Source organism: Rhinatrema bivittatum, chromosome 3 (assembly GCF_901001135.1).
Source record: "Rhinatrema bivittatum chromosome 3, aRhiBiv1.1, whole genome shotgun sequence".
NCBI classification, from domain to species: domain Eukaryota; kingdom Metazoa; phylum Chordata; class Amphibia; order Gymnophiona; family Rhinatrematidae; genus Rhinatrema; species Rhinatrema bivittatum.
In genome coordinates this window covers 482,355,835-482,372,265 of record NC_042617.1, presented here as the reverse complement: position 1 = coordinate 482,372,265, position 16,431 = coordinate 482,355,835, and the positions used below count along the sequence as shown (strand labels likewise).

Genomic DNA, 16,431 nt, shown 5'->3' with positions numbered 1-16,431 from the left:
CTTTTTCCTGACACTTGAAAAACTGAGACAGACAGAGCGGGACCACTTCAGATATCTGGTAGATATTTTTATTTTCAGCATATGAGAACGTTTATTAAACTAATTGCTGTAATTTCTAAATTGGCATATATATTAGAAATGCATTAGTTAATTAAAAGATAATATTAAATAAATATCCACCAAGGACATTAATATTATCTGTCACCATATTAATGGTTTTCACACTGAGTGCAGTGTATAGATTGATTAAAATAAGGTTTGAACATAGAAATGTTTCATAGAATCATTTAAAGGTTTTAAGAGATATTTTTCTTTATCTGAAATAAAGAAATACTTTTACTACATATTGTCTGGTTTTATTCTAGTGCAGGCTGTGCTGCATTAATTATTGGTTAATAAAGTTCTGGAGTAAAAAGAAAACACATCTCTGAAATCAAATAATAAACTTCTGTCTATAAGGCAAGAAGGGTAGAAAAAGGAGATAAGAAAGGGTTTACATCAAAGCAGGATCCCCTGGTAAAAACTTTTAATTCTGCTAGTGGTAAACCCCAAAACCTAACCCCCTTTTTCCACACTGCCACTACGTCTAAGAGTTTTGTGAAGACACACAGGGCTCAGTCAAAGTTCTAGGAACTTTGACTTAGGTTTTCCATGCCGGGCTCCATCGGATGATGTCACTCATGTTAAAGGACTGTCATATCCTACTTGTCCTTGGAGAAGGCTGTTAAGCTCCAGCTTGGCTCTAAGGGCCTCTCTAGAAATGAATTGATTTCTTCAATGAGGTCTATAAATGTATGTGAAACAAATGTAATTTAGTATTTAAATGATCCCTTGGGAAAAATCATAAATCTCCAAGGCCAAAGGAGGCAACATGGTAACTTTCCATTTCTAGTCAATGTTGTGCAGCCCAATAGTACTTTTTAAAATTAAATAGTGAAAGATCACCCATTATTTTGGACAACAATAAAAGTTTGTACAACACCCTAGGGTGTTTGAAATAATAAACACAGGAGAATAAAACTTTATTTAAAGTAGTGAAAAATTATCAGAATCAAGACATGGTATTACTTTAAAAAGATATAAAAGCCTGGGACTAATATTCATTTTTATTACATTGATCCTGGCATTTAGGGAGAGAATGATTTTAAAAAAAAATAAAATAAAAAAAAAATAAAAAAGGACCACTGGTCAAGACCATTATTCAACTGTAGCTCACTGCTTCTTTTTACCTCATTTTCAAATATATCATCATCACTGCAAGGAATGTCAGCAAGTCTTTCATGCACATTCCCCCTGAAGTCTGATGCCTGCAACCAAGACAGTCTATGTGCACCAAGGGCCCGGACAGACATTCCATGCAGTTTCAAAACTCTTGTAGGTTATGCAGACCATATGGCTTTTTAAGTCACTATTAGGCAAAAGAATGTTACTTCATAGTTGCCTGTTTCACTTGAATTAAAAACTGGGTGAACTCTTGGGTCCTTACCATGACTGTGTACAAGTACTTCCATCAAGTAAATTTGATAGGATGCTATGTGGGACTAACATACTGTATCAGTCTTTTAATACTCTGCCCTAAAAAGGGCAGGAACTGGGAAAATATATTGCAGGGGCAAAAAGTTGCAAGTTATTGTCTTCTTAAACCTTTTCAGGGCAAACTGATACGGCAATTGAGGTATGTCAAATTCCTCAGCTACCTGGACATGATATTTTATTTCTGCTTTCTTAACACAACTGTGTGGATCACTTGCATGCACATTTTCAGAGAGAATTATTTAAATAAGAAAATTATTCCGTACCTGCTAATTTTCGTTCCTGTAATACCTATGGATCAGTCCAGACCATGGGTTGTTTCCCCCTTCCAGCAGATGGAGTCAGAGCAAAAGCTGAGAAGGCGGACCCCTATTAGTAAGAGCGCCCTCTGTGTCCCCTCAGTATTAAGTATATCCAAGCAATAAGAACAAACAGTGTGGATGGATCTGAGAATAACTTGAACTGCGAATGGAAAACCACCAAACTCATAGTAACGTAAACAGCCAACTAACTAAGAACTTGCAGAATGAACCCCTAGTCAAACCACCCGCCGGGTAGGACCAGGAACAAATCAGTAGACAGACGAGCTGTAGGAAGCTTTCCCCAACCCCCCCCCCCCCCCCAAAAAAAAACACCCCAAATACAAGGGAGGGCATTCTGGACTGATCCATGGTACTACAGGAACAAAAATTAGCAGGTAAGGAATAATTTTCTTTTCCCTGTACATACCAGGATCAGTCCAGACCGTGGGATGTACCAAAGCTCCCCTAAGTAGGGTGGGTCCCAGAAAGCCCAGCTCGGATGACCTGAGCCCCAAAGGAACCAACTTCCGGAGTTGGAAGATTCAAACGATAATGGCGAGCAAAGGTATGCAGTGACTTCCAAGTTGCCGCTCTGCAAATCTCCTGCGGTTACACCGCCTGGACCTCTGCCCAGGACGCTGCTTGGGCTCAAAAAGAATGAGCCTTAATGCCCACCGGAGGCTGTTGACCTACATTAAGGCATGCGACTGATATAGCGTCCTTCAGCCAGCGGGCAATGGAGGTCTTCGAAACCTTGTGACCCTTCCGGGGCCCACTCCAGAGGACAAACAAGTGGTCCGATAGGCGAAAATCATTAGTAGCTTCCAGATAGCGCAACAGCGCGCGCTTGACATCAAGCCGCCGCCGCAGCTGATGGGAATCCTCATCCGAAAAGGAGGGGAGCTCCACCGATTGATTCAAATGAAAGGCCGAAACCATTTGGCAAGAACGAAGGCATTGTGGACAACGTGACTCCCGAATCCGTAATACGGAGAAAAGGCTCCCTGCACGACAGGGCTTGCAGCTCAGAGATCAGACGGGCCGAACTAATAGCCACCAGAAACATCGTCTTCAAGGTGAGGTCTTTAAGAGTGGCCCTCTTTAGGGGCTCGAAAGGAGGACCTCCCAGGATCTGAAGAACCAAGTTCAGACTCCAGAAGGGACATAAACTGCGTACCGGTGGCTTGACATACTTCGCTCCTTCAAGGAATCCAACGACATCCGGATGAGATGAAAGCGGTGTTCCTGCCAGGCACAAAAGAGCCTCGAGGGCTGCCACCTGAACCCGCAAGGAGCTGTAAGCCAGACCCATGTCAAGCCCCCGTCGCAGGAAAGCCAGGACCTGGGCTACCAACGTCCGGCGTAACGAAATTAACAGGCACATACCAGGATTCAAATACCTTCCAGACCTGGACATAGGCCGCTGAGGTTGAAGCCTGCCGAGCCTTTAGAAGAGTAGAAATAACCGCTTCATGATAGCCCCGCTTTCTTAGTTTTCGCCTCTCAAAAGCCAGGCCGCAAGACAAAAGCGTTCTGCCTGGTTGAAAAATATGGAGCCCTGCCGCAGAAGGTTCGGAAGATGGCCCAGGCGCAGAAGATCTTCCACAGCTAGGTTGACCAAGTCTGCAAATCACGGACGCCGCGGCCACTCCGGAGCCACCAGGACGACGGGACCCTGATGCAATTCGATTCGGAGAACCTTTCCCACCAGAGGCCAGGGTGGAAACACAGAGGAGGACGCACCGCGGCCACGGTAAGACTAGGGCATGCACGCCTTCCACCACGTATTCTCTTCGTCAGCTGAAGTAGCGCGGAGCGTTCGCGTTCCGTTGTGTGGCCATCAGGTCCAGATGGGGACGCCCCCACCTCCTGAAGAGAAGACTAGTCGCCTGCTCGGACAGCTCCCACTCTCCTGGATCAATGTGCTGACGACTCAAGAAGTCCGCCTGGACATTGTCCACTCCCGCAATGTGCGAGGCCGCTAGATGGGAGAGATGGAGTTCCGCCTAAAGAAGGAACATGTCCGTCTCCTGCGACACATGATGACTTCTGTTTCCTCCCTGATGGTTTATATAAGCCATCGTTGTGGCATTGTCCGAGAGTACACGAACCGCACGACCTTGGACCTGTGGGAGAATCCGCTCGAGCGCTAGACGGACAGCCCTCATTTCCAGACGGGTTTATCGGCCAGCTGCCTGTTCCGTGGTCCATTGGCCTGGGCCAAGAGCCGGCCGCACACTGCTCCCCAGCTTGCGAGACTGGCATCCGTAGTGATGACTATCCAGTGCAGTATTTCCACGTCCACTCCCTGCAGGAGGTGGTCCAGACTGAGCCACCACGAGAGACTGTCGCTGACTAAATGAGGAACCGGCAGAGGAGCCTGAAATTCCCTGGAGATTGGCTTCCAGCGAGAAAGCAAGGCTTCTTGTTATGGACGCATGTGTGCCAGAGCCCATGGGACCACATCTATGGTGGAGGCCATGGTCCCCAGAAGCTGTAGATAATCCCAGGTGGTAGGGGGAAGAAGGCACCGAAAGCTTCGTACCTGCGACTGCAGGGCCAGCGCTCGCTGCACTCGGAGAGAGACCTTGCCCACCTCGGTATTGAAGTGCGCTCCCAAGAAGTCGAGAGACTGTGACGGAGTGAGCTGGCTCTTGGCAAAATTGACCATCCAGCCCAGCGACTGAAGAAGATGTAGAACCCTGCCGATGGCTTGCTGACAGAGGTCGCTGGATTTCGCCCGGATGAGCCAGTCATCGAGATAAGGGTGGACCAAGATGCCTTCCTTCCGCAGAACCGCCGCTACCACCACCATGATCTTGGTGAAAGTTCGAGGCGCTGTCGCAAGGCCAAAGGGCAGAGCCTGAAATTGGTAATGTTGCCCCAAGATCTTGAACTGCAGAAAGTTCTGATGGTCCTTTCGGATGGGAATATGAAGGTAAGCCTCCGTCAAATCCAGCGAGGCCAGGAACTCGCTGCGGCGTACCGCCGCAATCACCGACCGAAGGGACTTCATCCGAAAGTGAGGAATACGGAGAGCCCTGTTGACTATCTTGAGGTCCAAGATTGGGCGAAAGGATCCCTCCTTTTTGGGGACCACGAAGTAAACGGAATAGCGGCACCATAATGATAGCCCCGAGAGTCCGCTAATGGGACAGCTTCCCATTTGCTGGACAGCCCGCATGGGGAGAAGATAAACCGGTCCCCGAAGGGGCAGAGCAAATTCTAAAGCATAACCGTGTTGTAGAATATCCAAGACCCACCGGTCCGAGGTGATCTCGGTCCACTCCCAGAGGAAGAGGGAGAGAATTCCCCCTATTCTGGGAGTCGAAGAGCGGACCGGCAACATCTCATTGGGAGGCTTTAGAGGCTGCTCCTTGAGTAAAGGTATCGCGAGCGGGCCACCGCCCGCGAAAGGACTGAGACTAAGACTGCGATCTAGAAGTAGGAGACTTGTGAGCCGGAGGTCTAGACTGTCGGAAATGACGCTGCCCCCGGAAACGAGTGCGCGAGGAACCAAAGACCCTGGAGCTGCGAGGTCGGTCCTCCGGTAGCTTATGCACCTTATTGTCACCCAGCGACTTAATCAGCTGGTCCAGCTCGTCCCCAAACAGTAACTTCCCTTTGAAAGGGAGGGAACCCAGTTGCGCCTTAGATGAAGAATCCGCGGACCAGTTACGTAGCCACAGGAGACACCTTGCTGAGACAACGGACACCATGTATCGGGCTAGGACCTGGAGAAGATCATATAAGGCATCCGCCCCATATGAGACAGCCGTCTCTAGGCATTCCGCTTGCTGCGCCTCCTCCAAGGAAAGGTCTCGGGAATTAAGAAGTTGCTGGACCCACCGTAACCCTGCTCTCTGCATCAAGGAACTATAGGCCGCCGCCAGGACCCCCAAAGCGGAAACTTCAAAAACCCGCTTTAAATAAACCTTGAGTTTGCGGTCCTGCAGATCTCGCAAGGCAGCCCCTCCGGAGACTGGGATGGTAGTTCTCTTAGTGACCGCCGTCACTGCCGAGTCCACTCGAGGAACCTTGAGGAGCTCCAGGTACTGCTCCGGGAGTGGGTATAGCTTGTCCATGGCCCTGCTGACCCACAGGGATGCCTCAGGGGTTTCCCATTCCTTAGTTAACAATTACAGTAGGTTGGGATGAAATGGAAAAGTCTTAGCCGGTGGATGGAGCCCCGCCAGAACCGGATCTCCCTTCTTGGAAATGGTAACAGGTTCCGGAGACTCCTGTGGAGGGTCCAAATCCAATTCTTTCAGAATGTGTGGGATGAGGTGGTCTAATTCATCCCGTTGAAATAGCCGGAGGACCCTGGGGTCATTGCCCTCTACCTGTGTCATCCAGCACCGGATCCCCACAGGGATCCTGGGGGGGGGGGGGGGGGGGGGGAGGAAGAGGAGGAGGGGCCGATAGAGAAAGCTGCGAGACCACCCGCCCCCGAGAGGTTGATGGGACCACAGCTGAGTCAGGAGCGACCCCCAACCCCCCTTGGGACTCCTCCACTCTAGGAACTTACGGTGGGGGGTGGGGGGGAGGGGGTAAACCCGGGTCAAGAGGCTGCTGGTGCTGGCTCAGCCGAGCCAGATATGCACTATGCATTAACAAAATGAAATCCGTTGAAAAAGGCCCGGGGGGAGGAGGGGGCAGAGCCCCTCCCGAGGCAAATTCCCGTCAGGCAAGTCCACCAGAGTTAAAATCGGGGGCGAGGGAGCCAATGCGAGGGGTCCAAATCTACATTAGAATGCACCGAGGCAGCATTGGAGGAATCCAAGATGGCCACCGTTCCTGCGTCGGCCGGGAACCAGGCTGGCCCTGCAACACCCCGGCACGATTTTGCATGCGAAACGACGCGGCCGTCTGGCCGAGAGGAACCCTCCCCTCCGGGGAGGCAACCGGCACATACACCCTCCCGAGACATGCGGGAGGCCAGCTCCCTGCATGCGGGGCATCGCCCAGCGTGCGGTATGGAGGTAGGACTGAGAAAACCTCCAAAGGCTGCCTGCAGCAGCGAAACCACGCTGTGTCTGTCACACAAACTCGACCCTGGAAAGTAGATATAATCGGCAAGACTTTCCCTTGCTACAACAGTGCCCTTTTTTTTTTTTTTTTTTTTTTTTTTAACTTTAGAGGAATGAAGCCTCTCTGACCAACAAGGGCTGACAGGCAGCGGGTCGGTACAATGGGGGAGAGGCTGGACCACCAGCTTACACCCCAGGCAGCAGAAAAGGCAAACCTGAAAAGAAGAAAAAAAGAAAATTCACACTTACCCCAATCCAGGGAAATGACAGTGAGAGAGAGAAAGAGCCCAGCCCCTGACAAGAGTCCTGCCTGCAAGCTCAGACCCAAAGCCAGGCTCCCAACGTCCCTTAAATGAACACACTTTTTTTTCTTTTCTTTTTTTTTTAAAGAGACAAATCCATCCACAAAAAATAAGATAGAACTAGACACTAACAACTAATTCTTAAAAGTGAAGAGGGGATCCGTAGGTGAGACCCACATCTGCTGGAGTCAGAGAAATACTGAGGGGACACAGAGGGCGCTCTTACTAATAGGGGTCCACCTTCTCAGCTTTTGCTCTGACTCCATCTGCTGGAAGGGGGAAACAACTCACGGTCTGGACTGATCCTGGTATGTACAGAGAACAAGACTTTCTACTTGATAACTTAAATTAATCTCTGTATCCAGCAGTAGCCCACTAGGTATACTGTATATCAGAAAGTAATTCTAACCTACCTGTGATTTTAGGGATAACTGTTTTTGTAAGCACTGTAGATAACACGTTTTGATCAGAATTATCTTCTCTTTCTGATTCTGACTCATTTCCAGCGCAGCTAAATATTTCAATCTCTTTATACCAAGATGCCTGTTCCAAGACAGTGTACTCCTGTTTAAAAAAATGTAAGCAAAGGGATTAAAAATCAAAATTACTGGATTAGACTGACAAAACTCAATATCCTCTTTAAATGTTTTTTTCTCTCTCATCTCGTTGGATGGTGCAGCAGCAGAGCTATGAACTTCCTTTATAACAACTTGTACATTTGGGGGCTTCCTTTCTTACTCTACTGTTCTTACTCATCTTATCTGTTATAGCTATTCATATTTTGAAATTTACTTTTACTGGATTTTTACTAAATTAAGTTTATTTAATTAAGTTTAAGTTGTTCATATATGTAAATCTAAATTTAAAAAATCAGAACCATATATTATTTAGTAAGTACAATTTAGATGTTTAATTATGTGTATTTTGGATACTTTTTATTATGTATGCTAGTCTGTAAATTACTGCAATTTAGAGTGGCAGTATAGAAATATTTTAAAAGCAAATATATAACAAGCACAAGTGAAAAAACTACCTAAATACAGTTTTGTAACTACTCTCCATTTATTTACATCCCACTTCATAACACAGAAACACAGAACATGACAACTGAATATATAGCCCATCCTCATCTCCTGCTCAGCTTTAGTTCCTAAAGAATAACAATTCACTGGGACCAGATGCTATACATCCCAGAGCTCTGGACAGACCAAACAATGAAACTGCAGACTTAGTAATTTCAAACTTCTTATTCAAATCAGCTAGTGTACCTGAGGACTGGAAGGTGGCCAGCAAAATGGCCATTTTTAACATGGGCCCCAGAGTAAACCAGGAAACTACAAACCAATGAGCCAGATGTCGCTGCCAAGCAAAATGATAGAAGCTATTCTGAAGAACAAAAATTATTGAGCAGAATTAACATGGCTTTAGTAAAGGTAAGTTTTGTCTTACAAATCTGTTAGACATTATTGAAGGGATTAAACATCTGGATGAGAGCAAGTCGATTGATATAGTGTATCTGGATTTTCAGGTGGTGTTTGATACAGCCCCTTCATGGAAGGTTCAACAGAAAATTAAAAAGCCATGGGATAGGAAGCAATATCCTACTGTGGATTAGTAACTGGCTAAAAGATAGTAAACAGTAGGGCTGGTAATTTTTCTCAATGGAGAAAGATAAATAGTGAAGTGCCCCAGAGATCTGTACTGGAGCTGGTGCTTTTAATATATCTTAAATGACCAGGAAAAGGGAGTGAAGAGAGGTGATCAAATGCACAGATGACAAAGTATTAAGAGCTATTAGATCACAGAAACATGATGGCAGAAAAAGACCATATGGCCTATTTAGTCTGCCTAGCTACACCAGCTGAAGAGTAGTAAATCACCTGGACCACATGGTATACACCCCAGGGTTCTGAAGGTACTAAAAAATGAAATTTCAGACCTATTAGTAAATATTTGTAACCTATCACTAAAATCATCCATTGTACCTGAAGACTGGTGGGTTGCTAATGTAACCCCAATATTTAAAAAGGGCTCCAGGGGCGATCTGGGAAACTACAGACCGGTTAGCCTGACTTCAGTGCCAGGAAAAATAGTGGAAAGTGTTCTAAATATCAAAATCACAGAACATATAGGAAGACATGGTTTAATGGAACAAAGTCAGCATGGCTTTACCCAAGGCAAGTCTTGCCTCACAAATCCGCTTCACTTTTTTGAAGGAGTTAATGAACATGTAGATAAAGGTGAACTGGTAAGAACATAAGAACATGCCATACTGGGTCAGACCAAGGGTCCATCAAGCCCAGCATCCTGTTTCCAACAGTGGCCAATCCAGGCCATAAGAACCTGGCAAGTACCCAAAAACTAAGTCTATTCCATGTTATTGTTGCTAGTAATAGCAGTGGCTATTTTCTAAGTCAACTCAATTAATAGCAGGTAATGGACTTCTCCAAGAACTTATCCAATCCTTTTTTTAAACACAGCTATACTAACTGCACTAACCACATCCTCTGGCAACAAATTCCAGAGTTTAATTGTGCATTGAGTGAAAAAGAACTTTCTCCGATTAGTTTTAAATGTGCCACATGCTAACTTCATGGAGTGCCCCCTAGTCTTTCTATCTGAAAGAGTAAATAACCGATTCACATCTACCCGTTCTAGACCTCTCATGATTTAACACACCTCAATCATATCCCCCCCTCAGCCATCTCTTCTCCAAGCTGAAAAGTCCTAACCTCTTTAGTCTTTCTTCATAGGGGAGCTGTTCCATTCCCTTTATCATTGTGGTCGCCCTTCTCTGTACCTTCTCCATCGCAATTAAATCTTTTTTGAGATGCGGCGACCAGAATTGTACACAGTATTCAAGGTGCGGTCTCACCATTCTGTTTGCTTTTTTGACTGCCTCAGCACACTGAACACCATATGTGTTATCCACTATGACTGCCAATCTCTGAAAGCCCAGAGCTCCAGGAAATTGATTTAACATAGTTGTTCCTGGGTGGACCATAATCACTGGGTGTACAGCCCATCGACATGAACTCCCAAATCCAGGATAGACACATCTGTCATGAGCACAATTTGGACCTGAGGAATTTGGAAGGATATCCCCCGTTCCAAATTGGAATTTACCTTCCACCAGGACAAGAAGTCTCGGAGGGGCGGGCTAACTCTGATGCAGTCCCATAGGTCCTGCATGGCTTGTCACCACTGGGACCTTACGGTCCCATTGGGCTTGCCGCATGTGCAAATGTGCCAAGGGAGTGACATGTACTATTGCGGCCATGTAGTCTAACATCCTCAACATATGCCACACAAACTGATGGCTCGCTTTAATCTTTGCAACAATGGTCATCAAATTGATGGCCCGTTACCAGGGCAGGAAGCCCTTGGCCTAAGCCGTGTCTAGCAGGGTTAACATAAGAACATAAGAAAATGCCATACTGGGTCAGACCAAGGGTCCATCAAGCCCAGCATCCTGTTTCCAACAGTGGCCAATCCAGGCCATAAGAACCTGGCAAGTACCCAAAAACTAAGTCTATTCCATGTAACCATTGCTAATGGCAGTGGCTATTCTCTAAGTGAACTTCCAATGAACTCCAATTGCAGTGACAGGCTGAGATTGGATTTGTGGTAGTTGATGAGCCTTAATGACTCCAGCAACCAGATGGTTAAACGAAACCTGAGAGGTGCCTGTTCAAGAGCACCTCTCTGCCTGAGAGGTGCTCTTGATCAGACAATTGTCAGACGGGGAAAACTTGGACTCCCAGCCTGCCTGTGAAGGTGCGCCACCACCATGGCTAAGCATTTTGTGAAGACACATGGGGCTGATGCTAGCTCAAATGACAGAATGCATTACTTGGAAGTGCTGTTTTACCACCATGAATTACAAATACTTCTGGTGACAGAGGAAGATCTCTAATGCAAGTATACATGTTCTTTTGATTGAGGGAGCATAGCCAGTCCCTTCGCAAAAAAGGTATCAATGTGCCCAGGGAAACCTTTTTTTAGAAACTTGTTCAAGGCCCTCAGGTCTAGGATAGGGCAGAGTTCCCCTGTTTTCTTTTGAATCAGGAAGTATCAAGAGTAAAATTTCCACCCCTTTGCCCTGGTGGAATGGGCTCGACTGCCCTGGCTGTTAAGAGGGAGGAGAGCTCCACGAGAAGTACCTCCTGATGCACTAACAGTCCCCAATAGGGACTAGGGGGCAATTTGGTGGGGTACTCAATAGGTTTAATCTCCACAGACAATAGCCAGAACCCACTGGTCCAAGGTTACACTGGGCCACCAGCTCGCATAGAATCGTAGCCTCTGCCTGAATGGGGGGGGGTCCTTTGTCTCGGGTTCAGCAGATATAGCTATGCTCCCTGCGATCCATTCAAAACCTTATCCCCGGCATTGACTGAAGCACTGGCTGAGGCTACGAGGGTCTGCTGTTGCAGAGGATGGCAACATGTAAGGGGGCCTGCTGTTGCTGATGGGGTAAAGGAAGCAGAGGATAGTATCTCCCTGGGTGGAAGAAAGACTTTCTGTGGCCAGATCTAGAGGATCTCCTAACAGAGGACGACAGGTCCTGGGTGCCAGCAGAGAGCTCCTTGAGTGTCGCATAGTGATCCTGCATTTGGACCATACAGTCTTTTACCTCATCTCTAAAGAGATTCTCTCCAATGCATGGCATGGCAGTGAATCGATCCTGCACTTCCTGATGAGATCAAAGGCCCGCAGGCATGCGAGTCTACAGGTGATGATCCCTGTGGCAGAGATCCTCTATGCTGTTTCAAAAACATCATAGGTCGACTGGACACCATATTTTCTGCACTCCAGGCCCTTACGCACCAGCGACTGAAGAGTGTCCTGCTACTGTTGAGGCAGCTGCTCGGCCACCTCCTGCACCCACTTCAGGATGTCTTACATATACTGCCCGATGTAAAGTTGGTAGGCCGCTATGTGGGTGATGAGTATAACACCCTGAGACACCTTCCTCCCAAAAGCATCCATTGTCATCTGATCCTTCCCCCAGGGGGGGCAGAGGAATGGGTCAGAGAGCACATTCGAGTACCCACAGACTTGTGTGGTTGCTGATGCTTGTTGAATCAGAGAGCCTTCTGGATGAGCTAAACCGTATCTGCCTTCCTATCAATGGGAAGAACAGAGAGAGTGTTCCTACATCCTCATCATAAACTCCACAAGGATCTCATGTACTGAGACTGCCATGTCTTCGACCTGAGGGAGGCAGAAGATGGCCTGTCTATGGCATCCCTGGCAACCGTCGACATCAACAGAACTGTCAACGGCTCGGTGTCCATCAGTGCAGCTCAGAGGTCCCTGAATATATCCAATACAATGTTGATGGATCAGTCTTAGCCAGCCTGAAGAGTTGTCCCATCTTGTCAAGCTGGATCTTATATCTTTTGGGGTCATCTGCATGTTCTTGTTGCACCCCAAATGTTATGAGATGCCCCCACATCTATAATGTGGATCCATGATAGACATGGTCCTTGTGCACCGAGGGCACCACTTAAACCTAGACATGTCTCAAAACAAAAGGGATAGGATATCGAAATAGACGGCAGCGGCTCTTGACGGCCAGTGTGCACCAAGCACATCGCTTTCCCAGGGATCGACTGTGAAATAAAACTTACCCCTAAACTTCAAGAAACCTGGCTATGAAAAGGGGAGAACCAGGAGGAACCTGAATTGACCATGCAATCCCGCAAAAAACATCAAACCAGCATGAAAGAATATACTTAAGTTTAGAGAGAGGCTCAATTTGCCGCAACACTCGTGGCTCTGCGGAAAAGAAGAGATTGAGTGGACCCCATGTGGATGTGTGGTATAATGCATGCTTGAGCATGCTCAGAGAGGCTCAAAGTTCTAGAAACTTTGACATAAGTTTTCTGTGCTGGGATCCATTGGATGATGTCACCCATGTGTGAGGACTGTCATCCCGCTTGTCCTCGAAGAACAAGTATTTACATACTTAGAGACTTGAGAGAGATCATTTTAATAAGAAAGGTGACATACACATTCTTTTTGGATATCCAAAATATGAAAATGACTTCATTCCTCATAATAAATTCTTTCTCAGTTTTGGAGAAAAGGAAAAGTAACAGTATTTTCAGTGCCAAAGAACATATAAATCCATTGCCTCTAACATTTTTTGGCAATATCCTTTATATTTTTAGAATGAACATCTCCTTCTTCATGGAGAATTGAGAATAGTGGTGACATTGTATTACTACTTTTAGAATTAAAATCACATTCACAATTGTAAAAGTCATATGGTACTCACATTTTATATAATATATATAAAAGGGGTGTGTGTGTGTCATGGTCCGGTAAACTGGAATCTAGGATCTCCTCCACAGAAGCAACATAGGGCTGCAGGGCACACTAGAGATTATCTTCTACCTAACCAGCCCCCTTCCCAGCAGATGGAGCCCTTGGGTTCTGGGGGCCAGGAGGAATTTCCTTCTGGAGAACATCATGGTGATACAGGCACAGGCTGGGGGCACCAGCTGGAGTCAGTGATTGGATACCAGTCTGGAAGCAGAGGCAAAGCAAACTGGCCTGAAGGCAAAGCAGGCTGGACTGGATAGGGCAAGGACTGGACTAGACAGGACAAACAAGCATGGGACTAGACAAGGATAGGATTGGTCAAGACAAGAACTGGACTGGACAAGGACAGGACAAGCAACAGTAACCAAGAAAGCCCAAATAGGGCACAAGGTTAACTAAGTGAACCTCGAAGGCCCGAAGGTTGCAAGGTAGGACAGGGAGGCCCAGGAGGCCGCAGAACAAGGCAAGGAGGCCCAAAAGGCCACAGAGCATGGCAAGGAGGCCAAGGTAGGCCACAAAGCAGGAAAACAAGGCAAGGAAGCGCAGGTGGCCAGGTCAAAGAGTTGAGGTGACTCAAAAAAGGAAAGGAGGGACTGGACAGGCTGGGTTAAGTAGGGCTGGAACTGTCATGTCATGGGATCAGCAAGAGGGCGGCTAGAGTGGCTGTAAGTGAGGCTTGTTGATGCTATCTACTAGCAAGGAAACTGCATAACAGGTGGAATCTTGACAATATGTCAGCTCTCTTTTAAAAATACTAGGTCCACCAATATGAACCTTCAGGAAGGCTCCAATACAGTCTTAAACAGAGCAAACAGGCAGACTGGGTAGGTCAAATGGTCCTTCTGCCAATTTCTACTAAATTGCAATAAAGTTTGGACAGAGAAAAATAAATGATCATAAAATTGTGAACTTAAATTGAGTGAAATCCAAATATAATAGTAAACCTACCTCAAGTGGATTCCAATCTATTAACTTAATTCTGATTAATGGGTTTAAAAGTTTAGGGAGACATAAGCTTATGTAAGCATCATAATAGGAGTCTGGAAATTTCTCTCTCCACTCCTGGAATTTCTGCAATATACACCTGATGCTGCAAAAGTCTTCAAGTACATCTTCAAAAATAGTTTGACATGCCTGCAAAATATCATCTGTGAATAAAATACACAAACAATATTAAAAAATAAGTTTTGAATACCCTCTAATTCATAAATATTATATTACAGAGGTCAGCAACCCCAGCCCTGAAGAGTATCAAACAGGACTAGTTTGCAGGATATCTACAATGAATATGCATGAGATATATTTGCATGTACTGCCTCTACTGTATGCAAATATATATCTCATGCATATTCATTGTGGATGTCTTGAAACCAGACATGTTTGTGCCATTCCAAGATAGAGTTGCCTACCCCTACTATATTTTATAGTTGAACTGGTAAACAAAGTATACATTTGAAAAAGGCATATTTGTTATGAATTATGTTTATAATTTACATGACCCACACCTAGCAATAACTGTTTGCAAAGCATATTTCATTCTAAGAGTGGTGATTCCTGAGGATCCTGAAACCCAAACAGCTTAGCTTTCTTCCACCTCACCAAACATTCTAGGATTCTCTTCATGTACTACTCTGCTAAGAAAGAGGCCACCTACATGGTCACACATCAAGACAGCATTTATTGCTCTACATGCAAACTTATTCCCAAATCCCTAATAAGTGTTATCCAGGAAACAAATACAGCATTAAGGCAACAGGATGCACTTTGCCTAGCAATGACAACACATTCAGAGTGCACTGGGAAGATTAAAAGGCCAAGATATGCAAGCACCTAATGTTAGTGTCCAAGTGAAACACAAGCTAGACTATCCCAGAACTTACTAAGAAATGAATAATTTTTATTATCTAGATTTTACTGGGCCAAGTAAAACAAGTTTCTGGTAACATGCAGTTGCCTTAAATGACAATCAGCAGCTTTCATTCAATCAGCTTTTAAGGTCATGCTATCATATTCATCATCAATGTATCTACATTTACAAGAGGCTTGATTTACAAAAGCTGGCAGAATATTTTCAGATCTTTGTAGATTGTCATACCCTTTGAAAAGGACCAACCAAAAAAAATGATGTACTATATAAGCTTTTAAAGATATCAAATCTGAATAAAAGGAGACCTATGCGATCTGAATTATGATCAGTGTCAAAATTCAAGCTACATTCCTTAGCAGGCACACATTTTAAAGAAAGTACACTTTTTTATGGTTGACTTCTCAAAACCCAAGTTATCCTCAAAAAAACAGTAAATACATTTTTTTAAATTATTTTTTCTTTATTGAATTTTCAATTATACAACAAAGAAAAAAGAAGTAAAGTATGCAGTACAGAGGAAAATAACTACAATAAATTGTTTTTTTTAATATAAAATTCACCTTATTACAAAATCCTTTTACACTATTATGTAATAATGTTAATGACTTAAAAATTATTATTCTAAAAGAAATGAATGAACAAGCATTACCTCTGCCCTTCTGGAAGTCTATCATCTCTTCTACAGATATCTCATCATCACTGGACATCCCCTCATGGTGACCAACCTGCTCAGACCTCTCTCTCACTTGCCTTCGTTTAGCCCTGGATTTTATAATAAACTCTCATTAGTGATGGGATACTTTAAACACATTTATGGTGGCTGCAAATAACTTAGGGATGTTTGGACTAATATATCCTCCCTACATCTTTGTCTATCTTTTAAAAACAAATACAAAGCAAAATTCTACATTCTAAAGACAGACTACCACTTATGTGCTCATTTAACCTTGCATATTTTCACAAAAATCACTACATGTCATTTTATCCAATTAAAATAGGATGCTGGGCTTGATAGACCCTTGGTCTGACCCAGTATGGCAATTTCTTATGTTCTTATTAGTTAC

General features: G+C 45.1%; 1 protein-coding gene across 4 annotated transcripts in view; it reads right to left on the bottom strand.

Moving 5' to 3' along the window:
- The window catches only part of GCFC2 (GC-rich sequence DNA-binding factor 2), a 118,062-nt gene that overhangs the window by 45,442 nt on the left and 56,189 nt on the right, over window positions 1–16,431 (bottom strand). For all 4 annotated transcript variants that reach the window (XR_003855703.1, XM_029596043.1, XM_029596041.1 and 1 more), the window contains 3 exons: window positions 16,017–16,129; window positions 14,449–14,648; window positions 7,581–7,731 (listed from right to left, as the gene is read on the bottom strand). Coding sequence is in view for 3 of the 4 variants with exons in the window: in XM_029596043.1 (XP_029451903.1) it covers window positions 7,581–7,731; window positions 14,449–14,648; window positions 16,017–16,129 (464 nt within the window). In the remaining variant the exon portion in view is untranslated. The remainder of the gene's footprint in view (window positions 1–7,580; window positions 7,732–14,448; window positions 14,649–16,016; window positions 16,130–16,431) is intronic.